The sequence below is a fragment of the Balaenoptera acutorostrata genome, chromosome 4, assembly GCF_949987535.1.
Source record: "Balaenoptera acutorostrata chromosome 4, mBalAcu1.1, whole genome shotgun sequence".
Lineage (NCBI taxonomy): Eukaryota > Metazoa > Chordata > Mammalia > Artiodactyla > Balaenopteridae > Balaenoptera > Balaenoptera acutorostrata.
This window is the reverse complement of record NC_080067.1, coordinates 95,894,830-95,909,643: the sequence shown is the minus strand read 5'-3', so window position 1 is coordinate 95,909,643 and position 14,814 is coordinate 95,894,830. Positions and strand designations below refer to the sequence as shown.

Sequence of the window (14,814 nt, the reverse complement as noted above, 5' to 3'; positions counted from 1 at the left end):
GCCTTCTAATCACAAAAACTAATCATCATAAAAAATTAAATTGGTAGCATTGAATGCTTACCATGGGTCAGGCACTGAGCTTACCACTTAAATGTACTGTTGCATTTAATTTTAGCTCAAAGGTTGTCAGGAGGTTTAATGAGTAAAAATATAGACATCCAGGATTTTAGCACAATACCTAGTTTATGTCAAACGTTCAACAAATTAGCTACTTGTTTCTTATTATCTTCGTGATAAGGAAATCTAAGCTTAAACAGTAATGTTCTCCAGAGTCACATATCTATAGAATGCCAGGTTACCTTCTCAACCACTGCTCTTTGCTGCCTCGTCTATAGTTGGCTAGAGCTATGGGTACCTTGGCAGAGCATGTGTCACTGAAGTGTCAATCATCACCCACGGATCTAACTACAGGTGCACGCAGGTATTTGATAAATGATTACCTGGAGCTCTTTAACCATCTTCTGAAGCTGAGCCACCAGACCTTTCTCATTCTCCACCTTTGAACTCATCTGATTCATTTCTAATTCTTTCCTGTTAGGGAAAAGAGGTATCAAGTGGAATTGCTCAGAGTAATAACATTTTGTTTAAATATTATTTAAATTATAGTAATAACACATGAAGTCATTCACTGTAAAAAATTCAACTATTACATCTATAGCTGAAGTCTTCTAGGCTATTATACCCAATCTCTCTTCCTTGCCTAGAGGTAACCACCATAATCAGTTCTGTGTGAATCCTTCCAGACATTTTTCTAAGTATTGACATATGTTTGTGCTTACATATCAGTAGAAATAGTTTCGTTTTCTTTACGGTGAAAGGTATAATATTGTATACATTTGAATTTACAATTCTACAACATTTTTAACCCAATAATACATGGAGATTTTTCCATGTTGGCCTACACATAGATTAGTTCACTTAAAAATTAACTGACATACTAGTTTATGATTTAGACATCATGTGGTTATTTATCCATTTCCCTATTAATAAGCATTGAGGTTTCCCCCCAAATTTTACTTTTACAAGTAATGCTGTTCATATACATGCACCCTTGTGTACATGTGTCTCTACAGAGTGGATATTGAGCAGGGAATTGGTGCATCAGGTATAGGTTTGTATTTAAAAACTTATAACCTTGCCTTTGGCCTCCAATAGCAGTGTGAGGTTACTTCTCTACATTTACACTTAACATTAGCACACTTCTAAATTTTTCCTAATCTAACAGATTAGTATGTCATTGTTTTATAGTGAATGTCCTTGTTTACTAGTGAGGACAGCATGTTATCAACTATGAGGATTTTAAAATGGGCAATAAAACAAATGAACTGTCTGCTTGTGTCCGTTGCCCATTTTTCTGTTAGGTTGTTCATCTAATTATTGAATTATAGATTTTCCTTTAATACTCTTGATATTTATTTTTTGATATCTGCTGCAGATATTTCTTCCACTTTCTAATTTGCCTCAGTTTTATTTATGTTGGCTTTTGCCACATAAATGTTTAAAACGTTGATGTATCGACATCAAATTTATCAATATATTCCTTTTATGCCTTTGGATTTTTGTGACTTATTCAGTCTGACCTGCCAGTTTCCTAAGACTTACCACCTATATTGTCTTTTAATGGTTTTGTTTTTTAATGGTTTTTGCTGTTTTTTTTAATTGAAGAACATTTAACATGAGATCTACCCTCTCAACAAATATTTAAGTCAATATTATTAACTATAGGCACAACGTTGTACATCTCTCTAGAACTTAATCATCTCTAGAACTTAATCATCTTGCATGATGGAAGCTTTATATCCATTGAAGAGCAACTCCACATTTCCCCCTGCCTCCAAGCCCCTGGACACCACCATTCTACTCTGTTTCTATGAGTTTGACTGTTTTAGATGCCTCATATAAGTGGAATCATGCACTATTTGTCCTTCTGTGACCGACTTATTTCATTTAGCATAATGTCTTCCAGGTTCATCCATGTTGTTGCATACGGCAGGATTTCCTTTAAAAAGAGGCTGAATAATGTTCCATTAAATGTATACACCACATTTTCTTTACCCATTCATCCATCAGTGGGCATTTAGGTTGTTTCTATATCTTGGCTATGGTGAATAATGCTGCATTTTCTAATAATTTTATAGCTTTATTTTTGCATTTAATTCTTTAATGCAACTGGATTTTGTGTTTGTGTGAATAGCATGAGGAAGAAATTTAACTTTTATCTCAGAAGATGAATAGCTAATAATCTCGGTGTTATTTATTAAGTATTCTATCCTGTCATCACCATTTTAAAATGCCACATTTTCATGTATTGTTTCCATATATACATAGGTCCATTTAGAGAAAATGTTATATAATAAATTTATCATTTCCTGAAAACATGGGTTTCTGAAATGCCAGAGCTCTTTGACCTGTGGCCTACAAGGACATAGGGTATCATTTTCACTTTGCTGAGCTGAAACACAACCTTCAAAATTGAATGCTTAGGGAACTCTATCATCATTTTGCCTTTCACTGTTCCATTACATTCATAGGGTTACTTATTTCATCTTTTCCAAACACCTGTCAAGTTCAGTAACTTATTGGTAGGCTATTAATCAAGTCTGACCACAAGCATGTGTAATGGAAACTCATGTACACAGACAGGAAAACCAGAAGCTCATAGTTGCTCACTTGACTTTCTTCTCCTTCACTGTGGGCTCCAATAACCAGTTTGCTCCCAGCTTTAACCTGGCCTTATCTCACTCTTAGATCTCACTGTTTCCCTCTCTTATTTGATCTATTCCAAATAACTGGAAAATCCCTAATGGTTAGAAGAAAGTCTAGCTGGGGACTCCCCTGGCAGTCCAGTGGTTAAGACTACGGGCTCCAACTTCAGGGGGCACAGGTTCAATCCCTGATCAGAAAACTGAGATACTGCATGCCGCGCAGCTCAGCCAAAAATTTTTAAAAATATAGAGAAGAAAAAGAAAGTCTAGCTGAACAGAGGAAGACAAAAGGGACAAGGTGAGAAAATCCATTTCACTGAATGATGAAACTAAACTGAGAGGGCCGTCTTGCCCTGAGCTCCTTGGTAATCCATGTGAACTGAAGGTCTACTGATTTTGATCATGTTATGTTTTGCTTTCAGTTTTAAGGTTTAATACTTATACAGTAAATTATCTGACCAAAAAATGTTATATAAATGTTAATGAGGTTATATCTGGCAAACAAGTTTTGTTTTGTTTTTTTAAATGATCAGATGGTATATGGGACTTCACATTAGGATTTATTTTCTATTTATTTTTTTACTTTAGGCCATTGGGCTCATCATGAGTAAAAGAAGTGAGCGATTTTTATTTTGACTTGTAACTTCAAATTCCAATACTTCGCATCTCCTGTGCCTTACACCTTTCATTCGCATCTGCTAGTCAGCCTTCTCAGTTACTTTCTTGTAGGTTATTACATAATTATAAAAAGAAAGTTCACATAAAGTCTAGCAAAAGAAAAAGAAAATCAATTTCCTAGGCTCGTTATCCTTATCCTCCCCTTCAGGTCTTGAGACATCTGGCCCTAGGGTCACGAGGATAAATGACATGAGAGAGCTGCTTCCTCCAATAAAAGGTCTCCCAGAATCTCGAGCCAACAGAAAGGTGACTCACCTCCTCAGCTTTTCTGCCAGCTGCAGCTGCCTGCTCTCCAGGTCCTCCATGCTCTCCTGGTTCAGCTTTACCTCGCCCTCCAGTTTGCACTTTTCCTTTTCACACTTCATTCTCGCTTTGCTCTCCTGTTCAAGGGCACCCTCAAGCTGGCAGAAGGAGATATTGTTGAGCCCAATAAATAGGTGAAGTTTATACTTTACTAGATGTGTTCAATAACCACTTACCTTCTGGAAAAAGAAAGCAACATACAAGCAGGGTCTGTAAATGATGCCCAGTTATGTGGATATTTTGAAATAAATATCATACACATCAGTAGGACAACAAAAGAATCTAGAAATCACGGTGATGAAGGAAAACTTTAGAGATTAAGGACTACGTGTTCTAGCCTACAGAAGAAACCAATAATAAATGCCTAGTGAGCCCTTGTTTGATCGCTTTCCAGTGATGAGAAGCTCACTTCTTCACATGGCAGCTCATTTCATGGGTGGATAAGTCCATTTACTCAGGAGTGCTTCTTCATAAGAAGCCAAAGTAGTCTCTGTAAATTCGTCCCACCGGTCTAAGCTCTGCTCCCTGGAGTAGCACCAAGCAAATGTCTCCACATGATCATTCACGAATATCAGGCAGCTGTCCTGAGTCTTCCAACTCAGAATCACTGACCCTTTCAAACGCATCTCACGTGGCATGATTTCCACACCCTCCTTTACCACCTTGGTACCCTCTATGGTCCATAACATTGTGTCATATTCTGGTACCACCAACAAGGTGATCAGAACATTCAAGTTCTGTCTGGAGTAGTGTTGCCAACCATGATGTGGAGGTTAGCTTAGCGAGAGGCTAAGTAACAGTGACAATATGGCTAGTTTTCAGTGATATATTTACTTTGCCACAATAGAAGCTATTTCCTGTGACCAGCAAAAGATATAAAATTCAAATAGTGGAGAAGGGAGAATTTCTGGAGGGCGTATGCAAAAACCTGAAAATAAATGAACTCTGGGAGAGAACAAGTGTGTGAGAATGCATGTGTGACAGTGTGTGTGTGTGTTGTTTGCACACAACCAATAAATTCCCATCTTGAGGCTTTATGAGATACGTATCAGTGGAAATAGGAAGAGAAGTGAGACGACTAATAGGTAATAGAGGAAACTGATAGAAAGGCATGAGGAAAAAGAAGCAGATAATAAAAAAATAACCCAACCACTCTTGTCAGCAATTTTATAAAGGCTAAGCTTTGGGGACTAATAAAACAGTGAATGCACACACTGTCAGCTGGGAGGAAACAGGAAGAGTGATGAACCTAACCACCGAGACTCGTCTGAAGCATCTTTATTTCACAGGGTATTTGGAGGCAGAACAGGGGCACCATCTCCAGAGTCTTACAAGTGTTTCCCAATAGTGTTGGTAGAACACAGCTTGCGACTTACATATCTTTCTACTTTAACAGACCTCAGTGCACGGCTGGAGACACAACAGGGCCTTAAAGCAATCCTTCAATACTAGTGTCAGATAAAGCACCAACATATCTGCGGGGCAAAACACCAGGTTCTGTGGGGAACAGCCAGTCAGAGTGATACCCCTTCACGATTCAGCTCAGTGTTCTCCCACTGCCCAGGGTTGTTGTATGAAAGTTGCATATAAAAACAGACAGATTACATGCTGGGGCCTTTCTTCTACTGTAGTGGTTCACCTCTTATTTCTAAATAATGAGGGGAACGAGCCATGCTACTAAGTTTTCCTGAAAATGTCAAGATAAATGAACTAAGTAAAAAGTGGAGGTTTGCACAGATGTAGACACGCAGATATCTAGCAAGACGCATCACTACTGACCTTGTTCGCTGGCTGCTGTAGCGTCAGCTTGGTTTTGCTCAGGGTGAGGGTTTCCTCCTCTTCCGCGCGCAGGTCCTCCAGGGTCTGCTGGTGGGCCTCCTGCGCAGCCTTGGCTGCTCGCTGAAGTTTGCTGACATCCTCACTGAGGGACTCCACCTCCTCAGTCAGGCTCTTAACCTGTGGGGAGAAGACGACAACAGTTCCATGAGAGCCACTTATGGAAGCTGGGGTATAAACGCTAAGGGCCATCTCCTCTCTTTTCTAGGACCAAAAATCTCAGGAGGTATCCACTGTCATAAAGAACCAAATTTAGCCAAATTCCTGATGGACTTTTTAAAACTCTAAATTCACTTTTTCTTTTACACACAGACGCAAATGATCTGTTATCTCTCCTGGTCAGGGAATGGGGTATTCTGGTTAATCAAATACTATCAGCATAGGGGCTTCCCTGGTGGCGCAGTGGTTGAGAATCTGCCTGCCAATGCAGGGCACACGGGTTCGAGTCCTGGTCTGGGAAGATCCCACATGCTGCGGAGCAACTGGGCCTGTGAGCCACAACTACTGATCCTGCGCGTCTGGAGCCTGTGCTCTGTAACAAGAGAGGCTGTGATAGTGAGAGGCCCGCGCACCACGATGAAGAGTGGCCCCCACTCGCCGCAACTAAAGAAAGCCCTCGCACAGAAACGAAGACCCAACACAGCCAAAAATAAATAAATGAATTAATTAAAAATATATATATATTATCAGCATAGGTCAGTGGATGGCCAGTTTTCAGAGTGTCGTATTATTGTATAACGAGAACACCACTAAAGGTAATTTAGCTTTCTTTAGAGTATTCGGGGTAATATTAATCTTGTTCCTCAATATCCTAAGAAAGTGGCAGTTAAAGAAGAGTTCCAGCTGATAAAATAGGCAAAAACGTAAGTCATTTATATCAGGCCCAAGTGCTTTTTATGAAAGGGAACTGATGTACAAGAGTTGCTATTTAATCACCTGCCAAAATTACGATATTATTCTGGAGACTTTTTTTTTTAATCAAAGGTTTGATACAGACCCCTCAGCTGACTTGAGTCTATACACAGATGCACAAGATAAAAACCTCAGCTAAAATGAACAAAACATTAAGGTCCTTAGCTGGAATTAAAATGACATCTCAAGGTCAAGCTCCAAATCAACGACAGGGGTGGGAATTCAGACGTGTCGCAAATCACCTTTCGATAAACTGCATCCTGCCCCCTCTCCTTCCAAAAAAGGATACTTAGAGGCCCAATGAAACCATTTTGCTCTTTCTATCAGATTTCAGATGCAATTAGATTGGAACAAATGAAAACGTTTCATTTGGGAGATTAAGTGGGGTTCCATAAATTCAAGTTGGAACTTTGAAGTAGGATAGCACAGTTCACCACATCTTTCATCTGATGCCAATTCTGACTCCCAGTGCTGTAAAGTTGCGGACCACTGTGTTAATTAATATAAACAGAGCAAGTCTGGTCCTGGAGCCCGATTGGGAGTGTGGAATTCAGGCATCTAGGCCTTCCTGACATTATAGAAAAAGTACCTTGTACTCTGAAGCACGCTTCTCCTTCTGTGACTTCGCCAATAGTGTTTCCAGGTCATCGATTTCTTTCTTCTTCGACGCGGAACATTCATCTTCGAGTCTCCGCCCCCTGGCAGTCAGCTGGGAATTTACCTCCTGTTCTTCCTCCCCCCCAGCCCCCCACGCAGACAGCGCCTGGACGCTGGCCTCCAGCTGGATCTTGGATTTAATCAGTGACTCGCACTGCTCTTCAGCATTTGCCAGGGTCTCTCGCTCCCGCCATGATGAGGAGAAAATTGTTGCCAACAGCTGGAAGTAATTTATCAGCCAGGCGAAATGCTGCTTAACGCATAGCAGAGAGATAATTGCCTGCCCTCCGCCCGGCACTTTCACCTACATTTCCTAAGCAGTTGAAATAATATTCCTAGTTCCCTGACCCTATGGTTGAGAAGTGGAGAAGTTGCTTGTGTTTGGAGGTGCTTTTGATCTTTCAGGCCATTCAGTAGATTAGATTACCTCTTCTAAAGCACTTAATAGAATCCTGGTGGGCTAAAGGAGCTAACGTGCCTCCAAAAATCAGTGGTGTGCTGATTAAATCACAGCTACTGGAAGCATCCCTGCAGGCATATAGTTTGAGGGCGGTACCTGCTCAGAATATGGTCTTTTAAGAAAGTGGTGTTCCCTCAGACAATAGAATATTTATAATATTATTATAAGGGCCCTGATGCACTTGTTTAATATATAAGCATCTTCTAATAAATAGAGCTGGGCTGTATATTTTTGTATTCATAGGCTGAATTTACAATTCATGAGGTTCCTTGAATATCACTAACTAGACTTTACTATTATTTCCAACAAAAATATTTTTCTCGATGGTTCTGCCAGCAGTAAATTCCCCAAGTTATACACATAGAGTGTGCAATCCTCCTTCCTTTTATTTTTTTCAAACATACTGCCGCCAGCTCTCACTGTGTGGCCCACTCTTTCTGTGTTATGGTCCAAGTCAAAAACGAAGAGGCCGATTGCTTTTTGCTATAAAAGCACCTTGTGTAACTTTGAAATCCTTTCATTTGTCTCCATTTAGAGGCTAAATAAAACCTCTTTTCTGTGAGCAAGTTCTTAATTACTGTAGGTCTCGTTGTGACATAACTTCACACATATCTCCATATTTCATCTTTAGACCTCATCCATCCTCTGCAATTTGGGCAATCTATTACCTATCTATTTGCTTGGCTTACGTTGTTTCATCTACTTAGATCAAGAGCAGAGAAGGGCCAAAATCCAGGCTATTGGATCCTGGCTAACTCTCAGCCTGTCTGCCCAACAAATGGGGCTCAAAGAGGCACAGATGGGGGAGGTATAAAACAGTGAATCTCCAACATCATTGAAGACCCAAGAGAAGGGCTAAACTAAAAACGAACAAAAATGTTAAGGCAAAAAGGATCCATGCAAATCAGAGAAGCTTCCAGTGTTTGAGCAATAATGGGGACATTTGATCTTCGTTCATCCCAGGTTGACAGGCAGAACAGCTCTTTGCTCTCTTCCATTCAGCACGTGTACAGGACCTGTCACCATCACCAAATGAAGCGAACAATCCGATCGACCATCTCAATCCTCTCATTAAACACGATGGCGGGTTTGGGGCCAGCTGAGCAGTGGTGTGACAGTTTAACAGTAGGGCCATCCTTTCCCCAGTGGCAGTTATTTTCTCATGTACTCGCAGTGTTCACTGAAATGGGTTCACTCAGTGCTGCTGGTATTTTGAGTTAGTGAATAATTTGAAAAGAATCCTTGTTTCCTTGATTCCTACTGTATGGAGGTGTGTTTCTTAAAAATCAATGAGATAAAAGATTTCATAGCCAGGTCAGCTTTTTAAATCAGTTACAATCTGAACTCATCTCAGCCTTCCTGGACTTGCCCTGCAATTGGCTTCATGTGTTTCCTATGCTCCCCACAATGATCTTTTATCATGTATCCCAGACTTTTACCCACCTCTCCCTTCACAAGTTGGGTGTATTTCTATCCCCGCATCAGCCCAGGTAGCACTGGCCACTCTTTTTGTTGAGGAAGAATGATGAAAACTAGGAGGCCAGGTCCCATCCAAGGCTCCCTGTGTCCTAAGCCAGACAAAATATGAAATTACAAACTGTGATTCTCCCAATATGGATCTTAATGTAGGTTTGGAGTGGGGCCTAGGAATCTGTATTTCTAACAAGCATCCCAGGTGAGGCTGATACACACTAAAGTTCTTGAACCACTGCTATATTAAATGTGTATCAGAAATGTGGGTCTGAGTGTAAACTCTCGTGTAAAATATGGCCTATTGGAACACTGATGGGTAGCAGAGTCCCAAAACAAAAGAATAACTTGGGTCAGCCTAAAACTACTGAACTTTCTCTGTTTTCCCTAAGTCCAAAAAGCAGGAAAAATACAATATATTTATATAACATATTTGAACCCAGTATTATTTAACTTAGCACTGTGCTAAGTGGGGTGGAGAGTACAATAAAGGTGGATAAAATTTCACGCCTGCCTTTGGGATGTAACAGTAGTCCTGGTGGCTAGAGAAGAGGAATAAAAAAGGGAGTGAATAATGGCACAGCGGCATCAGATTAGAGATGGAGGCTCGGATGCCAGGGCCAAGGGTTTGGATTCTATAATGCACATATTGCAGGATCTAAAGCTTGTTCATCAGGGAAGCAACATATTTGTTCAAGACAATGGTTCTCAATCCTGGCTGGATATCATAATCACCCATACAGATGATTTGGACCCACACAAGACCCGCTTAGTCAAAGTATCTGAGAGTGGAGTCTAGGCACCTTTCTTTTTATTTGTTAATGCTTCACAAATAAGTTTGATGCAAAGTCAAGGTTGAAAACTGCTGTCTTAAGAACTCAACTGATTGTGATATTGACTTGGACTGGGAAAGAGCAAGCAGGGAGATCAAAATCAGGAAAACCAGTTAGGGGCGAACTGAAATAATCCTGAAGATCTCAGTAAAGCTTTTCTCAGGACCTACTAAGATCCTATCTTTTGATTTGCTAATGGGTTACGTGCTAACTACAGAATTTGAATTAAGATCCAGAGCTTCCTGGCTCCCATGATAGATTTCCATCTGTTTATATAGTTAAAACCCATCTAAAAGTTTGTCCCTTTTTCAAAGACATACTGCCAATGAAATCACTTCACTATAAAAAGCAGGGTTTCTCTCTAAGTGTTTCCATTGTCTGTGTTGGATGAAATTCTACAGTATTTGTAAAGCACGTGCCTCTATTTTTTTTCAAGTCAATACTGCCTGCAAAACAAGGGAATCTAATTAGAAACTTGATTTGAAGAAGAAATGGTGGGGCCAGTCACAGCCTGCAGCTGAAGAAGCAAGTCATTCTTTTCCTGGAATAGGGAGACTTACTTGGCTTTCAGCTCCTCCCTCTGAGATTCTGATTTCGCCAAGGCTTTTTGCAGCTGCACACACTCTTCCTTCAGTCCAGCTACCTCCTTTCCCATTCCAGCAGATCTAACAAGAGGCTTGATCTTGAAGAAGAGCCTCATCCACGGCCAGCCCTTCACAGCCATGAAAGCTCTTACGTTCCACTGGATCAAAAGAAGTGCATCCCTAAATCGAGGGGGAAAAAAAAAAAAAAGAAAAGCAAGTTAACCTATACTACAAAAGAGTTATTTTCTGGATTTCCCTGGTGTTGGGTGGTTAAGAATCTGCCTGCCAATTCAGGGGACACAGATTCGATCCCTGGTCCAGGAAGATCCCACATGCCGCAGAGCAACTAAGCCCGTGCACCACAACTACTGAGCCTGTGAGCCACGTGCTGCAACTACCGAACCCGTGTGCTGCAACTCCTGAAGCCCACGTGCATAGAGCTCGTGCTCTGCAACAAGAGAAGCCACTGCAATGAGAAGCCCGTGCACTGTAATGAAGCGTAACCCCCACTTGCTGCAACTAGAGAAAGCCCACGCGCAGCAACGAAGACCCAATGCAGCCAAAAATAAATAAAATTTAAAACAATAAAAATAAAAAAATTTAAAAATAAAAGATATTTTCCAAATTAAGATCCCTAATAAGCACATCTTTTTAGGAGTCATTATAAATCCTCATTAGTTTTCAAAGCACTTCTACATCCAAGCTCTCATTTGATTCTATCAAAAAACCTTTGAGGGACTTCTGGGGCTAACAATGTTGTGGACTATGTGTCCTGAAAATGTTTCCACTACAAACATCCTTTAAATGAGAGCTGACCCTTAAAGAGGGTAAGAAGTATAGAGGGAGCTAAAAAAAAACAGCGAAAAGTGAATGCTTGTACAGTCTGACCATCCTTACGGAAGGAGGAAGCCAGGCTTGGTACTGTAGGGTTTGTATTTTTATATCCTTGTGGATAAAGAGACAGGCTGCGATTTTCAAAGAATTTCACCCTTAATGAAAAGGAGGATTTAAAAATTCACCCACTGGCACAGAGAGAAGTCAAAGAGAAGTACATCTGATTTGGTCTGGGCTCAGGGTGAAGAAAAAAGATCCTACGCTAAGAATTTTTTTTTTATACTATGAACCAGCACCACCAGAGTGTTTGAGATTTAAATTATACTACTTGATTAGTGCAGAAATACACAAGAAATTAGCATAATCATTTTTTTACACTGGTAATAAATACCCTTTGGGCCCTTGGGGGAAAAATACAAAAGTGCACTGAAGAAAATATCCTAAAATCAAGCACTAGAGATTTTCTTAAAGTCCCCTTGAAGATGAGCTTACAGTTCAAAATTACAAAACACATATAGAAAAAAATTCAACCATAAGTGAGGGTGAGCACCCACAATAAAAAGTTTAATTAAACCCCCAAGAATTTCAGATAATTGAACAATCTGGTGGAGATCATAAAATAATTCTTAAGAATTATTAAAGACATAAAGGAAAGAACTGAAAAAAACAAGAAAGAAATGAGCCACTATGATAAAAGGGCAGACGGATTTGAAAGAGGACCATATAAAATGTCTAGTACTGAAAAGTATAGTCATTGAAATCAAATACTCAATGGAAGAATTAAGCAGCTGATTAGACACACTGAAAAAAATTGTGAATTAAGAAAAATAAACCCAAGCAAGTGGAAGGAAGGAAAGAATAAAGCTGAGATCAGAAACTAATGAATGAGAAAACAAAAAAAAATAAAGAAAAAATTTAAAGGTGGGTTATTACATAGTATAATTAAATAAACATCTGACATGAATAAGCAAGAAAAAGAGAAGGCATAAATAAACAATACTAGGAATGATAATACTCTAAAAATAAAATAATCTATGATCATGCCCTAGAAACATAGTTGTAGATATGATAGAGATTAAAAATTATAATCTAACAAATTGGAAGATTTAAAAGAAATGTAAAATTTCTTTTTTTAAAGAAATTAATCTAAACTTATTCAAGAAGAAAAAAATCTCAATAAGCCTGTATCTATTAAATAAATTAAATCAAAATTGTAAAATCTGTCATGAAAGAAACACCAGATTTAGATGGTTTTATAGGCAAATTTTACCAAGCACTCAAAGACAGATAATCAACATAAATTGTTTCATGTTTTGAAAAGAGAAAATATTGCCTAACTCTTTTATGAGGTTAAGGTAACCTTGATTCAAAGTCAGATAACAGCAGAAGAAACAATTACAGGCCAAACTTATTCATGAATGTTGAGGCAAAAATACTATAATACTATAACCTATCCCACAATGTATGAAAAAGATCATATTTTATAAACAAGTGGGTTTAACCTTTTTTTTTAATAATTTTTTTTAAAATTTATTAATTAATTAATTTTTATGGCTGTGTTGGGTCTTCATTTCTGTGCGAGGGCTTTCTCTAGTTGTGGCAAGCGGGGGCCACTCTTCATCGCTGTGCGTGGGCCTCTCACTGTCACGGCCTCTCTTGTTGCGGAGCACAGGCTCCAGACGCGCAGGCTCAGTAATTGTGGCTCACGGGCCCAGCCGCTCCGTGGCATGTGGGATCCTCCCAGGCCAGGGCTCGAATCCGTGTGCCCTGCACTGGCAGGCAGACTCTCAACCACTGCACCACCAGGGAAGCCCCCTAACCTTTTTTAATCTATTAATTTAATTCAACACATTTATGGGTTAGATGCAAAAGAAGAATTTAACCATTCCTTGGTAAACGTGCTTAATAAAATAAGATGGAATGAATGTCCTTTATACAATAAATCATATCTACCAAAAAAAATCTACAGAAAACATGATATTAAGAGGAAAATGATATCTTTCCCCAAAGTCAGAAATATGACTAAGTTTGGGAAAAGTTTTTGAAGTTGAAATACCACAAGTTGGTGAGAATATAGAGCCATGGGACTTTCATATACTTCTGGTAGAGAGTAAAATAGAAAGCATTTTGGCAACATCTCATAAAGCTGGAGTTGTGTATAGCCTAAAACCTAATAATACATACCTTAGAGAAATGCCACTCAAAGTGTGGGCCTCGGCCAGCTGCTACCTATGTACTATCAGCCAATGGACCAGCATTTTGAGTAACATTGCCCTCAAGAAACTCTTGCATATATGCAGGGGAACACATTTACAAAAATGTCACTGCAGAACTGTTTGTAATAGCAAAAACTTATAAATAAGTTTACTTGAGCTGGGAAATGGATAAATAAATTGTGGTATATTCATACGATGGAATACTATACAAGAGTTAAGATCAATAATCTAACCTTAGATTTATCAACATTAATAAATTTAAAAGCTAGTACTGAATGTAAAGAACAAATTTTAAGATAATACACAGAGCATATTTATGTGAAGACTAAAAATATGCAAAATCATGTAACTTTTTAAGGACACCTGCATATCTCCACAGAACTTGGATCAAGGGAGAAATATGCAAGGGGCTTCAACTGAGTCTGTTAATTTATTTTTTAAAATATATTGTGAGTAACTACAGAAAAATGTTAAACTTTATATGCTTTATATATGAAATATGAATGAAACAGAGGGATAAAAACGAATTCAGGAGCTAGGAATAGGATCTGGATCAAGGGAGAAATACACAAAGGGTTTCAACTTTCTTAATTATTTATTTTTAAGTTGTGAGATATTACAGAGAAAATGTTAGGAACTGATGTACTTTGATGATAGCTCCATGAGTATGCATTATAATATTTTCTGTATTTTTTTGTATTTGAAATATTTCATAATAATTTCTTTAAAGTCATTCTATGATTTAGAGAGAATGGATAGTAAAGACCTCATTTTAGAGATGAAGGAAGTGAACATGAGAAATTAAGAGTCTTACCCAAGTTTACAAAACTGGTCATAGAAGCCATGTCTCCTGAACCCCAAACTCTCATAAACTCCCACACCACATTGGGCACTGTATGGGGTCACAGAAGACTCTTAGGAGATGTCTCTCTAATATCCTTGACATCACCATGTAATAATAGTTTTCTTCTTTGGGGAAACAGGGGGAATTAACAGACTGTCAAGTAAGCAAATTATATCCAGACCTGTGGACCTCTCTCCAGAAGGTAAACTGTGCTATGGTAAAAAGTAAATACGACAACCGCGGAATCCCTTGTTCATAGCCCCTCTGTTTGGAGATTTTGTTGGCTTGCTTTCCATGATTCTATTAAAGGTTTTCTTCTATTAAACAAAACCTATGCCTCAGTGTCCAGAGGTGATGATAAATGTCCCTAGTGAACCTGACTGAAATGAAGTAACAGAGTTATGGTTACATGTCACCAAGAGTCAGTTTCTGACCCAGGGGAGGCTGTAAAGTGGTCAGAACACCTACCTACTTTGCAGCAA

General features: G+C 39.0%; 1 protein-coding gene across 1 annotated transcript in view; it reads right to left on the bottom strand.

Moving 5' to 3' along the window:
• The window catches only part of MYH15 (myosin heavy chain 15), a 167,654-nt gene that overhangs the window by 67,235 nt on the left and 85,605 nt on the right, over positions 1-14,814 (bottom strand). Inside the window, 5 exon segments of the mRNA XM_028167709.2 lie at positions 441-531; positions 3,639-3,784; positions 5,466-5,642; positions 7,024-7,271; positions 10,356-10,618. Of these exon segments, the coding sequence (XP_028023510.2) occupies positions 441-531; positions 3,639-3,784; positions 5,466-5,642; positions 7,024-7,271; positions 10,356-10,618 (925 nt within the window).